This window comes from Ranitomeya imitator, chromosome 5, assembly GCF_032444005.1.
Source record: "Ranitomeya imitator isolate aRanImi1 chromosome 5, aRanImi1.pri, whole genome shotgun sequence".
NCBI lineage: Eukaryota > Metazoa > Chordata > Amphibia > Anura > Dendrobatidae > Ranitomeya > Ranitomeya imitator.
In genome coordinates this window covers 64,841,698-64,860,709 of record NC_091286.1, presented here as the reverse complement: position 1 = coordinate 64,860,709, position 19,012 = coordinate 64,841,698, and the positions used below count along the sequence as shown (strand labels likewise).

The following is a 19,012-nucleotide window of genomic DNA, read 5'->3' as shown; positions in this document are numbered from 1 at the left end:
ATGGGGCCCAGTGAGCAGAAGCAAAGAGGGGGGGCCCGGACTGGGATGTGCACCTGGCACTAAGGCAACAGAGCTGAGCTACTGCACCTATGGCCTGACACAGTCACCCATAGCCGCAGCTACTTACATTATATGGCCGTAACAGAGGCCTTTGTTCCTAAACTGCAGGCATGTCCTGGGACCTTGCAGCACATTGTATGCAGGCGTTGAGGGCCTGAAAGTGATCATTTGCGGTGCACGCCCGCCATGTATGTGACATGGCTTTTAATGGGAACTGTTAATTTGTGATTGGTGAGGATGTTGTGCAGAACTGGAGTTTTTCCAAGAGTAGGCGGTGGGGCTGTGGAAGGGTCGAGGGGTGGAGCCTGGGCAGAGTCTCACGGGGGCCCGAAAATGTTCCCAGTATGGGGCCGTGAAATTGCTGGTGGCAGCACTGGTAGAGAGAACCCATTAAGTAATGTTCAGACGGAGCAGATATGTTGTACAGACTACCTGACTGGGTTTCAAAAGCATTACAATAGCACCAAAATGGATGGGATATTACTAAACTAAATCAACATGGTGTAAATAATGGACCAGTAATACCAATATTAAATCTACCGAATGTCAATTCATGCTTTGCGGGTGAAATCTAATAAATCCACATCAGAATCCACAATAAACCCGCATTAAGAAAATGTTTAGTTTGATAGGGATTTGCTGAAGATTAGCAGTGCAACATTTGTAAGTGTAAAGTACCCTAGGTGAATCTTCATAAATAGCAGATTTTATTTTTCTCCAAATCCCTTCCATTAACTTGATTGGAATTACTTTAGGACACAGCACATGGGGTCCCGCAAGTTCCATTCATTTGAATAGGACGGACCCAGAACTTGCTAAGGATCTGGAGCCCATAAATCAGTCTCTTGCAAGATTTGGATGTCTAAACGGGTCCACACTTCTCCTTTTGTGCACATTTTGGGATACGGATTATGAATGACAAATATTGCTGATGTTTTCAAGAAAAGGAGTGTAGAATGCTGCATTTGACAAAAATATTTCTATATCCTTGCAGAGTCAAAATGGTTCGAGGACAAATGCATTTGCAGTGTAAGCAGGAACACTTTCATCCCAAAGTACGCGATCCTCTCTGAATTATTCAAATGTATCCTGAGATATGCTTTTAAACTATTTTCTTTGCTGGTAAAACTCTAAAGTAATGGATGCGTAGGCACTTGCACAAATTCAGAGATTTGCAAGTGAATTCTGACTGACATATCTTTATGTTTTCTATTAAAAAAGGAGACAGCCATCTTTTGATTTGCGATATAAAGTACTGCTTTGGAAACTGCATTCACATTAAGGGCCTAATCTCGAAAATTGACAAACTGCACCAATTTCTTCATGTCTTTCTTCTAAATGGATTTGGGTTTTCAGGGCCACACGGCACACAAGAATGTGAGGGAAATTTCATGAATAATGCTTTGGAACATCAAGGAGAAAAGGTGAAATGAAAGTAGCCATTGGCTGCAGAATAACTTTGCAAAATAAAATTAGGTTCAAATTTAACAGAAATACAGGGGCTTGCAAAAGTATTCACACTTTTTACCTTTTACCTATTTCCTACATTACAACCTGTGTTTAAATATTTCTGTAATCTGATTTGTGTGAGATGCATCAGCATTAAATAGTTAAGTTGGTGAAGTGAGAAATGTTGGCATAAATTAAATTTATGGGACTAAATAACTAAAAATTGGCATGTGCATATGTATTCACCCCCTTTTGCTATGAAGCACCTAAAAATTTCTTGTGCAAGCAATTCCCTTTGAAAGTCACATGCTTAGTGAAAGGAAGTCCACCTGTGTGCAATCTAAGTGTCACATGGTCGGTCAGTATATTCACTTTACTTTGCGGAAAGGCCACAATGGCTGCAAGACCATTAAGCAAGAGGCACCACTAACCAAACAAACTCCGTAGAGGTGGCCGTTGTGGAAGAGTGTGTAGAAAAAAGCCTTTAATTGCACACAAAGATTTGCCAAAAGACATGTGGGAGACTCCCCAAAAATGTATGGAGGAAGGTGTTGTGGTGAGAGGAGACCAAAATTTAACTTTTGCTACTGAGGTAATTGCTATGTCTGGTGCCAAACTAACACACATCTCCCCAATAACACCATCCCCACAGTAAAACATGGTGGTGGCAGCATCATGTTGTGGGGATGTTTTTCAGCAGCAGGGACAGGAAAAATCATTCAAGTCGAGGGGAAGATAGATGGTGCAAAATATAGGGATTTCTTTGAGCCAAACCTATTTCAGTCTGTCAGTGATTTGAGACTTGGACGGAGGGTACCCTTCCAACAAGACAATGACCCCAAGCCATACTGATGAAGTGACACTGGAGTGGTTTAAGGGGAACAGCGTAAATGTTCTGGAGTGGTTTGAAGATTGCTGTTCACCAGAGGAAACCATCTAACTTGAAGGAGCTGGAGCAGTTTTGCCTTGATGAATGGGAATAAATCCAAGTAGCAAAATGAGGAAAGCTCAGAGACTTATTCAAATTGACTTGCAGCTGTAATTGCCGCAAAAGGAGGCTCCACACAGTACTGACTTTAGAGGGAGTGAATAGTTACGCAAACTGAGGTTTTCTCTTATTTTGCCTTATTTGTTGTTTGCTTCACAATAGAAAGAAAACAAAATGTGCATAGTCATAGGTATACTATGCACAATCTTTACATGAAATGATGGAAACCCTCAAAGAAAAAATAAAAAGAAAATGAAAAAAAGTGAAATTTCAGGATGTGAGGGAGCAAAACACGAAAAATGCCAAGGGGGTGAATACTTTCACAAGCCACTGTATACTAGTTAATTATAAACTATGGGGAAAGGGTCATAATTAACTACTTAAAGGGGTTGTCCGGTCCAAATCGATTAGTCTGCAGCCCCTCTTTGTGACCGCAGACTTATGAATCCCCCCAGCGCAGGCACTGTCGCTGCGGGGATTCGCCAGTTTCTGTGCGGGGCCAAAGGGTATGTATGAGTTATACATACTCCCAGACAGTGGGCGCACATACATACATACACTTGTATGTGTCTGGAGCGAGGCCTCGCCCACTGGTCACGAGTATGTATAAGTCATACATATCCTCCGCTCCTGGGTCTGATACCAGTGAATCCCTGCAGCGCACAATGCGTGCGCTGGCGAGGATTCATAAGTCTGCAGTGAGACAGGAGTGAATGCAGACTTATCAAATTGGAATGGACAACCCCTTTAAGGTATTTCAATAATTGAATTGTAAGGGGTTCTCCATTATAGATCTTTGTATGGCTAGGGTCATATGATCATATTTTCTCTCATCAAGAAAATCGTACCGATTATTGTGATCAGATGAGCAGAAGATGGAAAAATCAAACTGCACTGATGTCAACTGAGTGCGCTCTGATATTTTTCCACAGACTCATTGACTTGTATTGCAGAGTGCAATCAGAATATCAGATACAAATCACGCATGTTTTTATTTTTTTCCTGGGGCAGATTATGTCCGAGGAAAAAATAAATAAATAATAATTAAAAAAAAAAAATCGAACTTGTGCACGGACCCATAAAATAACAATGGTCAGAATGCAATCCAATATTTTGTTGGATCGTACTCTGACCAAACAGTCGTCTGCATGAGCCGTTACAAAAAGAAAAAAAAAAAAAAGTTTTTAAAAACATTCTTTACAAGTTAAGCCATGTAAAGGGCTGAGATTCCTTAAATGGGCAGTCCACTATTAGGACAACCCCTTCTTGAACTAAATGTTTGGCCCTGATAATATAAAAATATACTCCCCTCCCATGTCGGCGTCATTCCCGCGGTGTCCGCACTCGCTCTTCCCAGGGCTCTCATGCGGTGTTGTCACACCTGACCTTAGCGCCCAATCAGCACTGGAGTCACTGTCACGCCAACATATGGATTGAACATAAAGCGGAAGTCCAGGCTGTAGATGCTCTCCCACTTCCTCCATGTTCAAACCATACGTAGGCGGGGATAGTGACGCCAAGATTTTTATTTTATTGGGACATTTAGCTCAAGAAGGGGTTGTCCTAGTAGTGGTCAACTCTTGACAAGTTTTGCATGTTGCTAAGGAAAAGTTATTTTTTGGGATCCTACATACACCTACACATAATGAAGTATTGGAAATCACATTAGCAACGGATAGAAAACATTTGGAAACGTCCCTATGCATCCACATAACAGAAATTCCATCTCTTTCTCCACCCCAAACACCACCCTGCCCAAAAAAGAATTGCATTACTTATGTAATAAGTCTACCATTTCCCCATCGTCTTTGGGTGGCATCTATACACAAGGCCAATGCAGGCAGCAGTCTACAGCACATAGCCAGAGATTATACTCAGGGTAGCAAACAGTCTCTGGCCTCACCGTTCTCATGAGGCCAACAAAACTAATGTGGGTAGATGGAACCCAAAGAATGGAGCAAGAGTTAATAAGTAGATAATTTTTAATTTCGATAATTTATACAATTTACTCTTCAGCCGAATTTTATCAGATCCACGAAAAAAAAAAAATCTTCAAGGTGACTTAAAAATAATCATTTGTGATAAATTAAGTGCACTTTAATCCATTCTTCTGCACCATCACATTGTTGGTCACCCATCCTTGACCCTGTCTTCACAAACAAGCTTTCTTCTTTTGTCAATGTCTGACAGTTCTATCTAACCAAACACAAACAAAATAGTAGTAAAAGAAAAAAAAAATATAAAAATGTAGAAATAAAATGACACTGACAAGAATAACAAGGTTTTCTTTATAATATACCTTTTATTTTCCAGTTTTTCGAGTTCTTCTCTTTGTTGCCTTTCAAATTCGAGTCTGGTAAGAACGGAGAACAAAGTTACATAAGGAACTTATGAGCAAAGAGGAAGGAAGCAATGAATGAAGACCATGGAAAATGTATTTAATGGAAATTTTAAGGCGAGATGGTTTACTATAATTTTTTTTTTCTTTATTTCACGAGTGATGAAAAATGGGTTTGACCAGAGCCACTAATTAGGTTTCCAGCTGATGGGCACATCTAGTTGAAAGTTTAAATGTAAATGAATTTCTTGGGAGAAACTATTTAAGTGGTAATGTTAACTAAGACGGATAAATGATTAGCACAGACCGTGCAAGTTCACTACATTCAGACACGGCAATCAATATATAGAAATTGAATTTCTCTACCTTAGACAGATTGGTCCTTTTACAGGGAAAAAGCTGCCACCGAAGGTAGAGAGAAAGCAAAGTGATCAATCGTGAAAAGGTTAAAAGTAAAAATAAGAAGTAACTATGTTCCTATCTACCGTCCAAAAGTGCACATATGGCCAATAATGACCTCAATAAGCATTTCACATATAGACTGACTTCAAAAGACATAACATTGGCACTGCTAAAGGAGGCTTCAATATAGGTACATCAGAACCCAGGAAAAGGAAAAGTCCATCTTCACAAACATTCAAATGTTTATTCGTGTACGAGTACAGTGCAAACAAGACTAGACATGATAGATAAGTCCTTAAAACATAAAACAACATGATGTTTTAAGTACTTATCTACCATGATATTTTAATCTTGTTTGTACTGTACTCATCCACGAATAAACATTTTCATGTTTGTGAAGATGGACCTCTCCTTTTCCTTGGATTAACAGCCTTTAGGAATAGACGCCAATGCCTGAGATCATATGCGGATGAGCTGGACATTTTCTCTTTCACATTAGAGCCAAGGTTATCAACTACCAAAACTTACAGAATCCGATTCATCGGTTTTCTGGAGAGTTCTGGCATAAAACTGGAAAGGTTACAAACTTTTTGCAAAAGGTGATGTTGTGCAAACATTTTGCTACTTTTAGCATTTTTATGCCAAGGAAAGCGCATCAAAATTATTGTGACACTACCACGTCACAAACAAAGTGTGAAAATCCAGACTATGGTATATATCACCGTGTGAAAATCCAGACTATATATCTGTCGACAAGTTCGCCCTGTTATAAGCCCAAATTGAAAAAAAAAATTATTCAGATTGATTGACCAGCACTCTCATCTATTTTATTCATTGTTTGAGTATGCAACAGCTGCAGGCTTAAACAATCGGGACTGTGTTGTGCAGATGTGATGTGTTAATGGTTAGCGTCTTAATACTGTACTGTGTAACCTCTGTGGTTTGTATTGGTTTCTCCTGTAATTCTGCATGTGTTGCTGTATGTACAAGGTAAAACCATTCATCCTCCCAAAAGGTCTAGAGTGCCGATGATTCTGCTGAATGCGGAAATCTGCCACATTCTTGATGATAATGCTTTCCCTCTCTCTTTTGCAGAAGATTGATGCTGCCTTTAATACATATAGTTACTTTGCAGCTTAGAAAATTCTCTCCTCAAGTCCACCGCATTCTCTGTTAGGCTCCATTAGCCAAATGGCATAATATTTTTTGGGGCCATTCGTGGTAATTGAACAGCGGTCCTCGTCTTATACCATGTTGCCAGGGAAGAATAGTCTGATGAGAGATCTCCTTTAACGCCATTTTCTGCTCCTCTCCATCAGCTTTACAAGAGTGAAAACATCTAACTGTGTGAGTAAATATTTCAGTGGGGAAGTCTTAGAAGATGTTTATTTAACTTTTATCATCATCTTTCTGAGATTTTCCATTTGTCACTATTAACTTCCCCTACATCATGGCTAAACACGACAAAAAAAAATTACAACAAAATAAAAGGTACGTAAAGGGTGAATCTAATAAAGTACAATGCGGTACAGGACTTATTTCAGAATTAAAGGAGTTTACTGATTTTGGAAAAAACATGTTTTGTTTGAAAAAAACAAACGCAAAACTGTGCTTTATTCACCCTTTCAAGGTCCGATGAGAAGTCTTGGCAACGACATGTTGTCTGTTATTGGCTACAGTGCTGATGTCACGTGGATGGCGCTGCAGACAATAACAGAGCTCAGCAGCTCTGCCCGAGATGACAACAGCGCTGCAGACAATACCAGACTTCTGAAGACAGTGACAAGACTCAAAGGCTGGAACCAGGGAGTGTTCGTAAAGCAAGTTTGTTTGTTTTTAAATACCGTAAATTGCAAAGTGGGTACAGAGTTGTCACAAGTGGGTCAAATATTAACATTAGGAAATTGGTAGTAAAAAGGAGAAAAATACCAACATTCATATTAAAGCTGAAAAATTTCTGGCTCGTAAAACAATATATGCCAATGAACACCGTCATAAGCCAGCATCAGGTTAAATATTTCTCTATGGCATGCAGTGAATGAAGTAATGTAACTTCAGTAGGTATGTCAATTCTCTGTACTCAAGTGTCCCAGAAATGACCTTCCCTTAGAAGTATGAGGCTATGTGCACATGTCAGGATTTCTTGCAGAAATTACCTGAACAAAACCGGACATTTTCTGCGAGAAATCCACATGCGTTTTTTTTTTCACATTTTTCTGGCGGATTTTTCCGGAGGTTCCCAATGCAATAATATAGTGGGAAATTCGCAAAATTCATGAACATGCTGCGTTTTTTTACCGTGAAGCGTTTTTTTTCGCGGAAAAAACCCGCAACATACGCACGAAAATTGCAGAATGCATTATAAGAGATGGGATGCATATGTATGCGCTTTTATCGTGTTTTTATAGCGGAAAAAACGCGAAAAATCTGGAACGTGTGCACACAGCCTGAAGATCTCGAGTGGAACTATCACATTATATCTGTAACTGAGATTATAGTTTTATCACACAAACTTTAAAAACAAGCATTAAACATTTTGACAGCAGGTAAGATATTTGTAAACAAAATAACATGTCAATTAAGACATGCTTTTAGGGATCTTTACATGTTATGAAATTGGTATAGCTAGACAGCATGAAAATACGCAAGTTTGCAATGTACTTGCTTTTTCACAATGTTGTCAGTCTCCTGTTGTTAGAGCTTTTATCTTACAAAGGATACAATCTAAAGGTACCTTCACACATAACGATATTGTTAACGATATCGTTGCTTTTTGTGACGTAGCAACGATATCGTTAATAAAATCGCTATGTGTGACAGCGACCAACGATCAGGCCCCTGCTGGGAGATCGTTGGTCGCTGAACAAAGTCCAGAACTTTATTTCGTCGCTGGATCTCCCGTGGACATCGCTGGATCGGCGTGTGTGACACCGATCCAGCGATGTCTTCACTGGTAACCAGGGTAAACATCGGGTAACTAAGCGCAGGGCCGCGCTTAGTAACCCGATGTTTACCCTGGTTACCATGCTAAAAGTAAAAAAAAACAAACACTAGATACTTACCTACCGCTGTCTGTCCTCCAGCGCTGCGCTCTGCACTCCTCCTGTACTGTCTGTGAGCCGGAAAGCAGAGCGGTGACGTCACCGCTCTGCTTTCCGGCTCCCAGACAGTACAGGAGGAGAGCAGAGAAGCAGAGCGCAGCGCTGGAGGACAGACAGCGGTAGGTAAGTATGTAGTGTTTGTTTTTTTTTACTTTTAGCATGGTAACCAGGGTAAACATCGGGTTACTAAGCGCGGCCCTGCGCTTAGTTACCCGATGTTTACCCTGGTTACCGGCATCGTTGGTCGCTGGAGAGCGGTCTGTGTGACAGCTCTCCAGCGACCAAACAGCGACGCTGCAGCGATCCGGATCGTTGTCGGTATCGCTGCAGCGTCGCTAAATGTGAAGGGGCCTTAAGCCCAGTAGCTACATTCCAAAAAAAGGAGTTAACTCCTGAGATACCAGCCACCTTTACTGATTTTTTTTAATTATAAAGCAGTTAGCTGCTCATCCTGGTTTACCTCAGCTTTTGACCTGTATTTAGTCCTGCAAAATCACAATTCCTGCCCCATTCAGCAGATTCTAGAGCAGTTCTCCATATCACTGTTCTTATTTTGCCAAGCCATGTGCTTTTTCAAATTACCTGTTCTATGTAAATATAATGATAACAGACTTCAGGACAAGCAACGACAGATCATTAATGTGTCACACTACCGAACCAGAATTCTTAACTCAAAGGGGAGCCATTCCCTCACACCGCAGAAACAAAGGAAGTAAATGGCTATGCAGCAGTGTGCTGCAGAACAGACACGTTAAAAATACTACATTAAAAAATACATGTGTTTTGGGTTAGCTGCTTTACAGCTTGGGCCTACAACATTTTTGCACCATGTTTTAATAATTATTGCACAAGGAGATTCCCCAACTGTCGTTATGGCAGCTGTACATGCATTTAGATTACATGCAACTCTAAATATGTCCAACCAGAATTTTGGGAATTGAGTTTTTTTTTCTGTTGCCGATTAGCAGGTGGACACTTTCAAGGGGGATGTCAAAGATGTGCTGTGTTCTTTAAACCAATCAGTTTACCCACCTAATACACCTTTTCCCCTCCAGTTAGCAGTCTCGCAGACACAAAGAAACTGCAGCTGAATCCCCCATCCTCCCCTATCTTTACTTCAGAAATATTTTTTTTTCTAACTGAAGAGTTTTGTAAACATTTACATAGAGTCTATGGGTAGGGAAATGGGATCTACCGGCAGCTGGAAAATGCCACTTCCCCCAATGATATTTTATATTATCAAATATACAAATGATTTATGCAAAAAAACCTGTTAAACTAAGAGATGTCACATTGACCCTTGGGTTTGATAAATGTCAGTTTGCAAGACATTAAATATAAAGTCTAACTACCGTAATTAGTTATAATTATAATCTGCATTTACAGTCCAGTTATATACAATCTTTTTCCTATAAACAGTCATTTACGGCTGGGAAAAAGTTGATGAAATGTGAACCGTGTGTCTATTTTAAATCAAATCGGTAAATGCCCAGAAAAATTTTAATCTGCAGATATTCTCTGCAAAAAACTCAAGTGACCGCTATTTAAGTAGTAATCCTAAAAGTCAATATTGACCCTGTAAGGAGCCTTTCCCCATGATCTCGCTTTGCACTGATTAGGGGCAGAAATGATGAAACACGTTTCTGCAAATGGCTTGTCTGGTTTGGCTTTCTTTTCATTAGTTACATGGCAAGGCTCGATAAAGGGTCAAAATTGACTTTTAGGATTGCTATCCCAAAATATAGCACTAGAGTAGTAGTCCTCTTTTGCTCTAAAAAGGCAATATGCATATTTAATCCCTAAAGGAGCATTGCATGGCCTTTTTATGTCTCCATCTCTGCTGCTTAGCACTCTTCACAAGCAGAAATGTTCCCCCTTAGATCTAGAAAAAAAGACAAATGGTGTATATCATATACTATTATATTCTTGGGGTCTTTTCCATCCCTTCTATGGGTTTAGATATTAATTCAGTTAAGGGATTATTTTGTTTTCAGAATTAAAATACCAACTGAATGTAAATCCTAACAAAGTGTCCGGATATCACTGGTGCTTCACACAGACTGTTGGGGGCTTGAAAGTTGGAGAAAAATTGTAGATTAATGCAACTATGGAAACATGAAAAAGCCTCAATGTTTCTCTATGGAAATTATAAAGGCAAGGTTCAAGTTTACTTAAAATAAACTGGATGAACATGTAGAGTACAGAAGGATAGTGGCTTCACATACATAAAAATATTGGCCACGGATGGATAAGTAAATAGAAGAGATTGGGCACACGGGAGGGGTGGTACGAGAGGGAATCTTGGAGCCACAGGCAGTTACTGTAATTCAGCGTGGTCCAGACATTGATTGAAATCAATTGGAAAGTAGAAATGTTCAGTTCATGGCAGACCCTACAGCTAGTCTCCTGCACTTTGTACAGAGCGATGGAGATGTCTGCACGCTATTGTTAACAGATGACATGGCAATTAAATAATACACTATAAGCTGTGTATATCACATCACAAATGTTTATTTAGGTTCAAGCAAAGCAAAAAACAAGCTTAAAGTAATTCAATCACATGGGATGGTCAAATAAGAGATGTACGCAATAAAACGACAGAAGATTTTCACAGGCACTTTCGGCTGGAACATAGAGAGCACTAGACACGTCTCATCTATAGATATGGGATACTTCACAGAACCTTAGCAGGAAAATGAATACACACTAATGGAAAACAGATCTGCCGTCAACCAACGCTAGACTTCTACCAGACTCTCATGACCGCTATTTAAAAGCAGAATGTTGTTTTGCTTATGAATAAATGGCGTGTGTAAATATCGAATTACTGAAATTACATAGAAGGAAAATAACACTGCGGAAAGGGTATGCATTTATCAACCCTCAAAAAGAGCAATGCAAACATTACACTGTTCTACATATCTGACAATGAAAGTTTTTAGTCGGCTCTTGTTTTTATGATATCAAAGAATTTCCCATTTACTGCTACAATTAATGGATAATAAAAACATTTTATTGAAAAAATATCCATTAAATAATCTACAACATGGTGCACGTACGTATTTCAATTCCTAGCGTGACAGAGAATTGACAAGACAACACAAACACAAAACAGAAAATCTCCCCATTAAAAAAAAAAAAAAAAAATCTAAAAAATGTATCTCAACGAGTTTTGTCCTTCTGGCTAGAAAAACTCCTCAGAAGACATTACACGATGAAAGATGGAGACGTCCAATGTTAAAAATAATATCTAGTGGATTCCAATTGTCTAATGAGTGTCTTCAAAACACTACAGGCTCAGGACATCCATTCTAGAATGGGGTGCATATGTCTGTAAATGACTAGGTGTAGTCTGTGGGGCCGTAGAGGTTTTCAGAGGCACTTTACAACCTATTGTATAGCAGAATATTGGTAAAGTGCATTATAATAATACATTTCTTTCTATAGCGCCAACATATTCCGCAGCACTTTAGATGCTTTATTCATTAGAGCTTCCTTAGCAAATCTCTCACTCCCTTTATCAATGTGTCTTAGGCTACTTTCACACTAGTCCGTTGGTACAGGGCGTCGCAAACAGTCTGCCCGACGGACAGTGTGATTAGCACAACGTGGGCAGCGGATGCAGTTTTACAACGCATCCGCTGCCCATTGTGAGCTCCGGGGAGGAGGGGGTGGAGTTTCGGCCGTGCATGGGCGGTCGAAAATGGCGGACCCGATGCACAAAAAAAACGTTACATTGAACTTTTTAGTGCGTTGTGGCCACCAAAAACACGACGCATCCATCGCACGACGGATGTGACGTGTGGCAATACGTCACAATGCGTCACTAATGCAAGTCTATGGAGAAAAAACGCATCCTGCGGGCAACTTTGCAGGATGCGTTTTTTCTCCAAAACGACGCATTGCGACGTCCGTCACACGACGCTAGTGTGAAAGTAGCCTAAAAGAGACACAAATTCCAACTGTGACCAGGCTGAGTCTTCTAAACTCCAATTTTGTAATCAGGGATTAGGAGAAACTTGTGTCAGCATCTAAACAAATCTTGGAGTTTAAAACACTCACGCTGGTCACAGTTGGAATTTGGGTCCCTTTTAGACACAGACACATTGATAAAGGAAGTGAGAAAAGTGCTAAGTAGGGTTGAGCGACTTTTACTTTTTTAGGGTCGAGTCGGGTTTCGCGAAACCCGACTATGTCAAAAGTCGAGTCGAGTGAAATCGGCCGATTATGGCGAAAAGTCGGGGATCGACCGAAACACGAAACCCAATGCAAAGTCAATGGGTCTCTCTCTCGCTCTCCTCCGTCCCTGAACAGATAAGCTGGTGTTACACATTGCAAATCGCTACAGCGCACAAGCGACAAGATGGCGATAGGCGTCCACGCCCCTAAGACCTATGTCATCACTCTACCCACGCTCCTTCATTGGCTGAAAAAAAGGCGCCAAGCGCGTCATACTAAACGCGGCTTTGGCGCGAAGATCGCCGACCGCATGGTCGATCCCACACTAGGATCGGGTCGGGTTTCATGAAACCCGACTTTGACAAAAGTCGGCGACTTTTGAATTTGCCCGATCCGTTTCGCTCAAGCCTAGTGCTAAGGGACCGTTAATTCAGTGACAATTCTTTTTTGCTTTTCTCTTCTACTTCTACATCGGATCATCTCTTACAATTGTCCAACAGTAATCTGCAAGCATTGATGGACTCCATGTTCCTTGATATTTTTTCTTTATAGCCGCAATATCTAGGTGAAGTCTCTCACTATGCTCGTTGCTCACTGCTTTGCAGTTTGGTGGAGGAAATTCTAGATGCAAATGTAAGAAATGAATCTTAAAGACATGCTACAGCCAAGTTCCATATATGTTTTGAGATTTCCCCCTCACTCTTCATAGTTCTCTGCTCGAGTCTCCCAAAAAATTAGTTACCACTAATGCGAATGCCATCCATGTAGCCTTTTCCGTGCCATGCAACAGAGACTCCTCACCTTGAATAACTTACGAATCTGAGATCAACAAAAATCTGTATCTTTGCCTCACTCAACCTTGGAAATGTATCAATAAGATACAGTGCTCAAAAAAAATAAAGGGAACACTAAAATCCCACATCCTAGAGATCACAGAATGAAATATTCCAGTTGTAAATTTTTATTCATTACATAGTGGAAATGAAGATACAGGCTGATCCAACTTCAGTGGAAATCCCCCAAGACAAGAAAATGATGCTCAGTAGTGTGTGTGGCCTCCACGTGCCTGTATGACCTCCCTACAACGCATGGGCATGCTCCTGACGAGGTGGTGGATGGTCTCCTGAGGGATCTCCTCCCAGACCTGGACTAAAGCATCCGCCAACTTCTGGACAGTGTGGTGCAACAGGATGTTGGGGGATGGTGCGAGACATGATGTCCCAGATGTGTTCAATCGGATTCAGATCTGTGAAATGGGCGGGCCAGTTCATAGCTTAAATGCCTTCATCTTGCAGGAACTGCTGACACACTCCAGCCACATGAGGTCTGGCATAGTCCTGCATTAGGAGGAACCCAGGGCCAACCACACCAGCACAAGGGGTCTGAGGATCTCATCTCGGTACCCAATGGCAGTCAGGCTACCTCTGGCAAGCACATGGAGGGCTGTGTGGCCCTCCAAAGAAATGCCATCCCAACCCACTGCCAAACCGGTTATACTGAAGGATGTTGCAGGCAGCAAATCGCTCTCCACGGCATCTCCAGACTCTGTCACGTCAGTCACATGTGCTCAGTGTGAACCTGCTTTAATCTGTGAAGAGCACAGGGAGTCAGTGGCGAATTTGCCAATCCTGGTGTTCTGTGGCAAATGCCTGGGCTGTGAGCACAAGCCCATCTGTGGACGCCGGGCACTCAGACCATCCTTATGGAGTCGTTTTCTAACAGTTTGTGCAGACTCATGCACATTTCTGGCCTGCTGTAGGTCATTTTGCAGGGCTCTGGCCAAGCTCCTCCTGTTCCTCCTTGCACAAAGGCTGAGGTAGCGGTCCTGCTGGAGGGTTATTTCCCTCCTGCGGCCCTCTCCACGTCTACTGGTGTACTGGCCTGTCTCCTGGTAGCGCATCCAGCCTCTGGACACTACGCTGACACACCAAACCTTCTTGCCACAGCTCGTATTGATATGCCATCCTGGATGAGCTTCACTACCTGAGCCACTTGTGTGGGTTGTAGAGTCCATCTCATGCTATCACAAGTGTGAAAGCACAACCAACATTCAAAAGTGCCAAAAAAATCAGCCAGAAAGCATTGGTACTGAGATGTGGTCTTTGCGGGGAATACTCCTTTATTGAGTGTGTCTTGATAATTGCCAATAATTTCCATCTGTTGTCCATTCCATTTTCACAACAGCATGTGAAATGGATTGTCAAACAGTGTTGCTTCCTATGTGGACAGTTTGATTTCACAGAAATTTGATTTACATTCTGTTGTTTAAGTGTTCCCTTTATTTTTTTGAGCAGTGTACATGAATGCCTTCACATTTTTATCCACTGCCTTTACAAAGTTCTTCATTAACACCAACTTGATATGCAATGGTGGTAACAATTTGGGTCAACAAGAGTTGGATACAGGACATTTTTACTCCCTGGCTGAAGTGAATGTTGGAAAGACCAGTCTCTTATAATGTAGTGATATTCTATTACACAACTATCTCCACAGAGGAGCCTCAAATGTTGGTCATAGTTCAGGCTCTTCTCAGCTCTTTTATGTTGTCAAAGGTTTCTTTCATGTGGACTGCAACTGGAATTGAAGGTAGTACATTGCCATTATGCAGTAAGACAGCTTTTTGGTTTGATTTGGATTATGTACCTCTTGATTATGACTTGTCTTCAGAGCTTCCATTAAACTGTTGACGCTGTTGCATGACACAAGATCGTCCTCCATGAAGAAGTATTGGACAAGATCTTTATCATGGTTGCGGAAAAAATAAATCCGAACATCGCCCACTAGGAGATTCCTCTATTGTAGACTTGAACTCAAGAGCTCAGCTTTACACTTGGGCAGATCCAAATCTCTAACAATATCCTTCAGTTCATTTTGTGCTATAAGCGGTGGTTTAGTTGAGGTTGCTGACAAAGTCTGGGTCAGGAGCAGGGTGGTGGAGGTGGTAAGCTGATTCTACGACTCCACACCACTGCCTTACTACTAAGGATATAAATAAAGTGCAGCACAGATTCATCTCAACTAAAAGCCCAGATCTTTAGATCAGGAACAGAACAGACATTTATAGGACATTTCATATCTTCCCCAAATTCTTATGACATTTTCAGCACATACTGCATTGTACTGGTGTACCTAATTTATTATATATTTTAGGAGTCGGACCATTTTATACAGACTCCACCAAAATGTCATGACACTAAGCACCCTCTTCTTCCTCACTTGACTTGATTGAAAAGGTTTCTGGTGGTTTTGGACCCAGCATTTCTTGTGTATGTGGTACTGGACGTATTGCAGTTGGAATGTTTGAATACTTTAAAGTCTACCACTTCTTCCTTGAAACTCCTTTCCTAATGGGGAGCACCATGCGGAAATTGCAACAGGCAATGTGATCGGTTGGCTCTCTAGAGAGCACCAGGACTGCAAAAGGCATAGATTGCCTCTCTTCCCATGCCACCATTCGGCAAGATGTGATGCATGTCTATTGCAGCATATGTGTGGAGTTTAACTCTTGTCCTGGTCTCCTATTCTGTAGCCAAAATGCAGGTTGTAGGCTTTCCCTATGATAGACAAGTTTCACCTTTGTGACACCATGTGTGAGCTTATTTTTTGCGGGATGAGTTGTACTTTTGAACCACACCATTGGTTTTACCATGTCGTGTACTCGAAAACAGGAAAAAAAAACTTCAAAGTGCTGTGTAATTGCAAAAAAAGTGCAATCCCACAGTTTTTTGCTTGTGTTTTGTTTTTATCATGTTCACTGAATGCTAAAACAGACCTGCCATGATGATTCTCCAGGTCATTATGAGTTCATAGAGACCAAACATGTATAGGTTATTTTTTATCTACGGTAAGTGGTGAAAAAAAATTCCAAATTTTATTAAAAACAAAAAAAAAATGCACCATTTTCTGATACCTGTAACATTACCATTTTTCGTGATCTCGGGTTTGGTGAGGGCTTATTTTTTTGCATGCTGAGCTGGCTTTTTAATGATACCATTTTGGAGCAGATACGATCTTTTGATCGCCAGTTATTGCATTTTAATGCAATGCTGCGGCGACCAAAAAAACCCATAATTCTGGCGTTTTGACTTTTTTCTCGTTATGCCGTTTAGATCAGATTATTATTATTTTTTTTTATATTGATAGATCAGGCGATTCTGAACGCGATGATAGAAAATCAAACATACACAGATTTGTTTTTTATTGTTTTATTTTGAATGGGGGGGGCGATCTCAACTTTTATTTTTTTTATATTATTAAAAAACTTTTTTTCTTTTGACATGTTTCAATAGTCTCCATGGGAGAGTGGAAGCTGTCATAATCCAATGATCAGATCGCCTGTATGTAGCAAAATTGCTGACTTGCTATGAGCGCCAACCACCAAGCGGCGCTCATAGCAATCCAGCAGTGACAATCAGAGGTCTGCTGGAGACCTCTGGTTGTTATACCAACACATAAGTGACCTGCGATCACGTGAAGGGGTCACCGATGGGCGGGATTTCCGGCACGCTTGCCGGAAGTGTGCGTTAAATGTCGCTGTCAGAGTTTGACAGCAGCATTTAACTAGTTAACAGCCACGGCTGGATCACGATTCCACCCGCGGCTATTAGAGGCACATGTCAGCTGTGCCAGAAGACATGTGCGCTCCGGCGCTTAGCGCACATCAAAGGGAGGGAGCAAACGTCGGCATACTATTACACCCGATGTCAGAAAGGGGTTAAAATGAACACTACCTATTGTATCTGGCACTAACACACTGTTAGGAAAGATCAACGCATTTCAACTTGAGTCTTACTTATAGACTTGTATGGGTCCAAGTGAGCAGAGTCTTGCTGCCAATCGCTTAATCCTGCCGAATTGGCCTGAGAAAATAACCGCAGATGTTAACTGTCCCACAGTATAACACTGGTCCGAGTGCTATGTAATGTTTTATCGCAATACATCAAGAATATTACAGTGTGTTTAACAAACACACAAAAAGGAGTTGAGTGTAAGTAACATACTCAAAAGGTGGAGGTATTAATACTGTAGTATTGATCAAATGTAGTACAAATATAGTATAATCCAACAAAAAAAAGCCCAATGATGAAGTGAGCCAAGTCCCTATAGAATAGAGTAAGATATAATGTTTATAACCTACTGATGTAAAAATGAGAGATATACAAAAAAATAGGGATTTTTGTGTTACTCACCGTAAAATCCTTTTCTCTGAGACGCTCATTGGGGGACACAGGACTGTGGGTGTATGCTACTGCCGCCAGGAGGCTGACACTAAGTAAACATAAAAAAAGTTTAGCTCCTCCTCCGCCATATACTCCCTGCCACTGGCCGCAGGCAAACCCAGTTTGATGCAAAAGCAGTAAGAGAACAAAAAATAAATCAGCATTAGTACAGAAACCACATGTCTAGAAACAACCTCACCGACTGATAAAGTCAAGAAAAAAAACAAAAAAGAGCCATCTGGCTAACAGGGAGGGAGCTGTGTCCCCCAATGAGCGTCTCGGAGAAAAGGATTTTACGGTGAGTAACACAAAAATCTCTATTTCTCCTTCGCCTCATTGGGGGACACAGGACAGTGGGATGTCCTAAAGCAGTCCCTGGGTGGGGAATTAACTCACCGGTATAGAATCCAGGCATCTGCCGGCTATAAATGTGCTACCGTTGCCTGAAGAATCCTTCTACCCAGACTTGCATCTGCAGAAGTCTAAATGTGGATATTGTAATGTTTGGAAAAGGTATGCAAACTAGACCAGGTTGCAGCCTTGCAAACCTGTTCTGCTGAAGCCTGGTGCCAAAGCGCCCAGGAAGCCCCCAGTGTCCGAATGGAATGTGCTTTGATTCCGGCCGGAACGACCACGCCCTTGACGCAGTAGGCCTCCTTAACAGCTGATCTTATCCACCTGGCCATGGTCAATCTCGAGGCAGCGAGTCCTTACCTGTGACCCTCAGGGAGGACAAACAGCACATCCATCTGCCGAAAAGTTGCTGTCCGTGAAATATACCTTCTCAGCGCTGTCACTAGATCTAACGTATGGAGAGCTTTTTCCACACGGTGCTTTGGCGCTGGGCAAAAAGAAGGCAAGATGATGTCCTCGTTAATGTGGAACGAGGAAACCACCTTTGGTAAAGAGGAGAGTGCTGGCCTGAGCACCACCTTATCTTGATGGAACAGTAGAAAACGAGCCTGGCAGGATAGGGCCGCCAGCTCCGATACCCGTCTAATTGAAGTTATGTCCACCAATAATACGACTTTCCAGGAAAGGTAAGTTAAAGAGACGTCCTGAAGACGTTTTAAAGGAACTACCTGCAAGGCACATAAGACCAGATTAAGGTTCCAAGTATCAGGGGGGCCCTGTAAGGCGGAACCTTGTGAGCGACTCACTGTAGGAAAGTTTTCACCTGTTGATTGATAGCGATCCTGCGCTGAAAAAGTACCGACAAGGCTGATATCTCTTCTAAGAGAAGAGTACTCAGTGCAAGCCCCGGCTTGGAGAAAAG

At 41.4% G+C, this 19,012-nt stretch overlaps 1 protein-coding gene across 5 annotated transcripts in view; it reads right to left on the bottom strand.

Moving 5' to 3' along the window:
- The window catches only part of KIF16B (kinesin family member 16B), a 414,534-nt gene that overhangs the window by 180,063 nt on the left and 215,459 nt on the right, over positions 1-19,012 (bottom strand). For 3 of the 5 annotated variants that reach the window (XM_069768754.1, XM_069768753.1, XM_069768750.1), the window contains exons 18-19: positions 5,202-5,234; positions 4,797-4,850 (exon numbers count right to left, since the gene is read on the bottom strand). In XM_069768754.1, the coding sequence (XP_069624855.1) occupies positions 4,797-4,850; positions 5,202-5,234 (87 nt within the window). The remainder of the gene's footprint in view (positions 1-4,796; positions 4,851-5,201; positions 5,235-19,012) is intronic. The other 2 variants (XM_069768755.1, XM_069768751.1) reach the window with 1 other exon arrangement.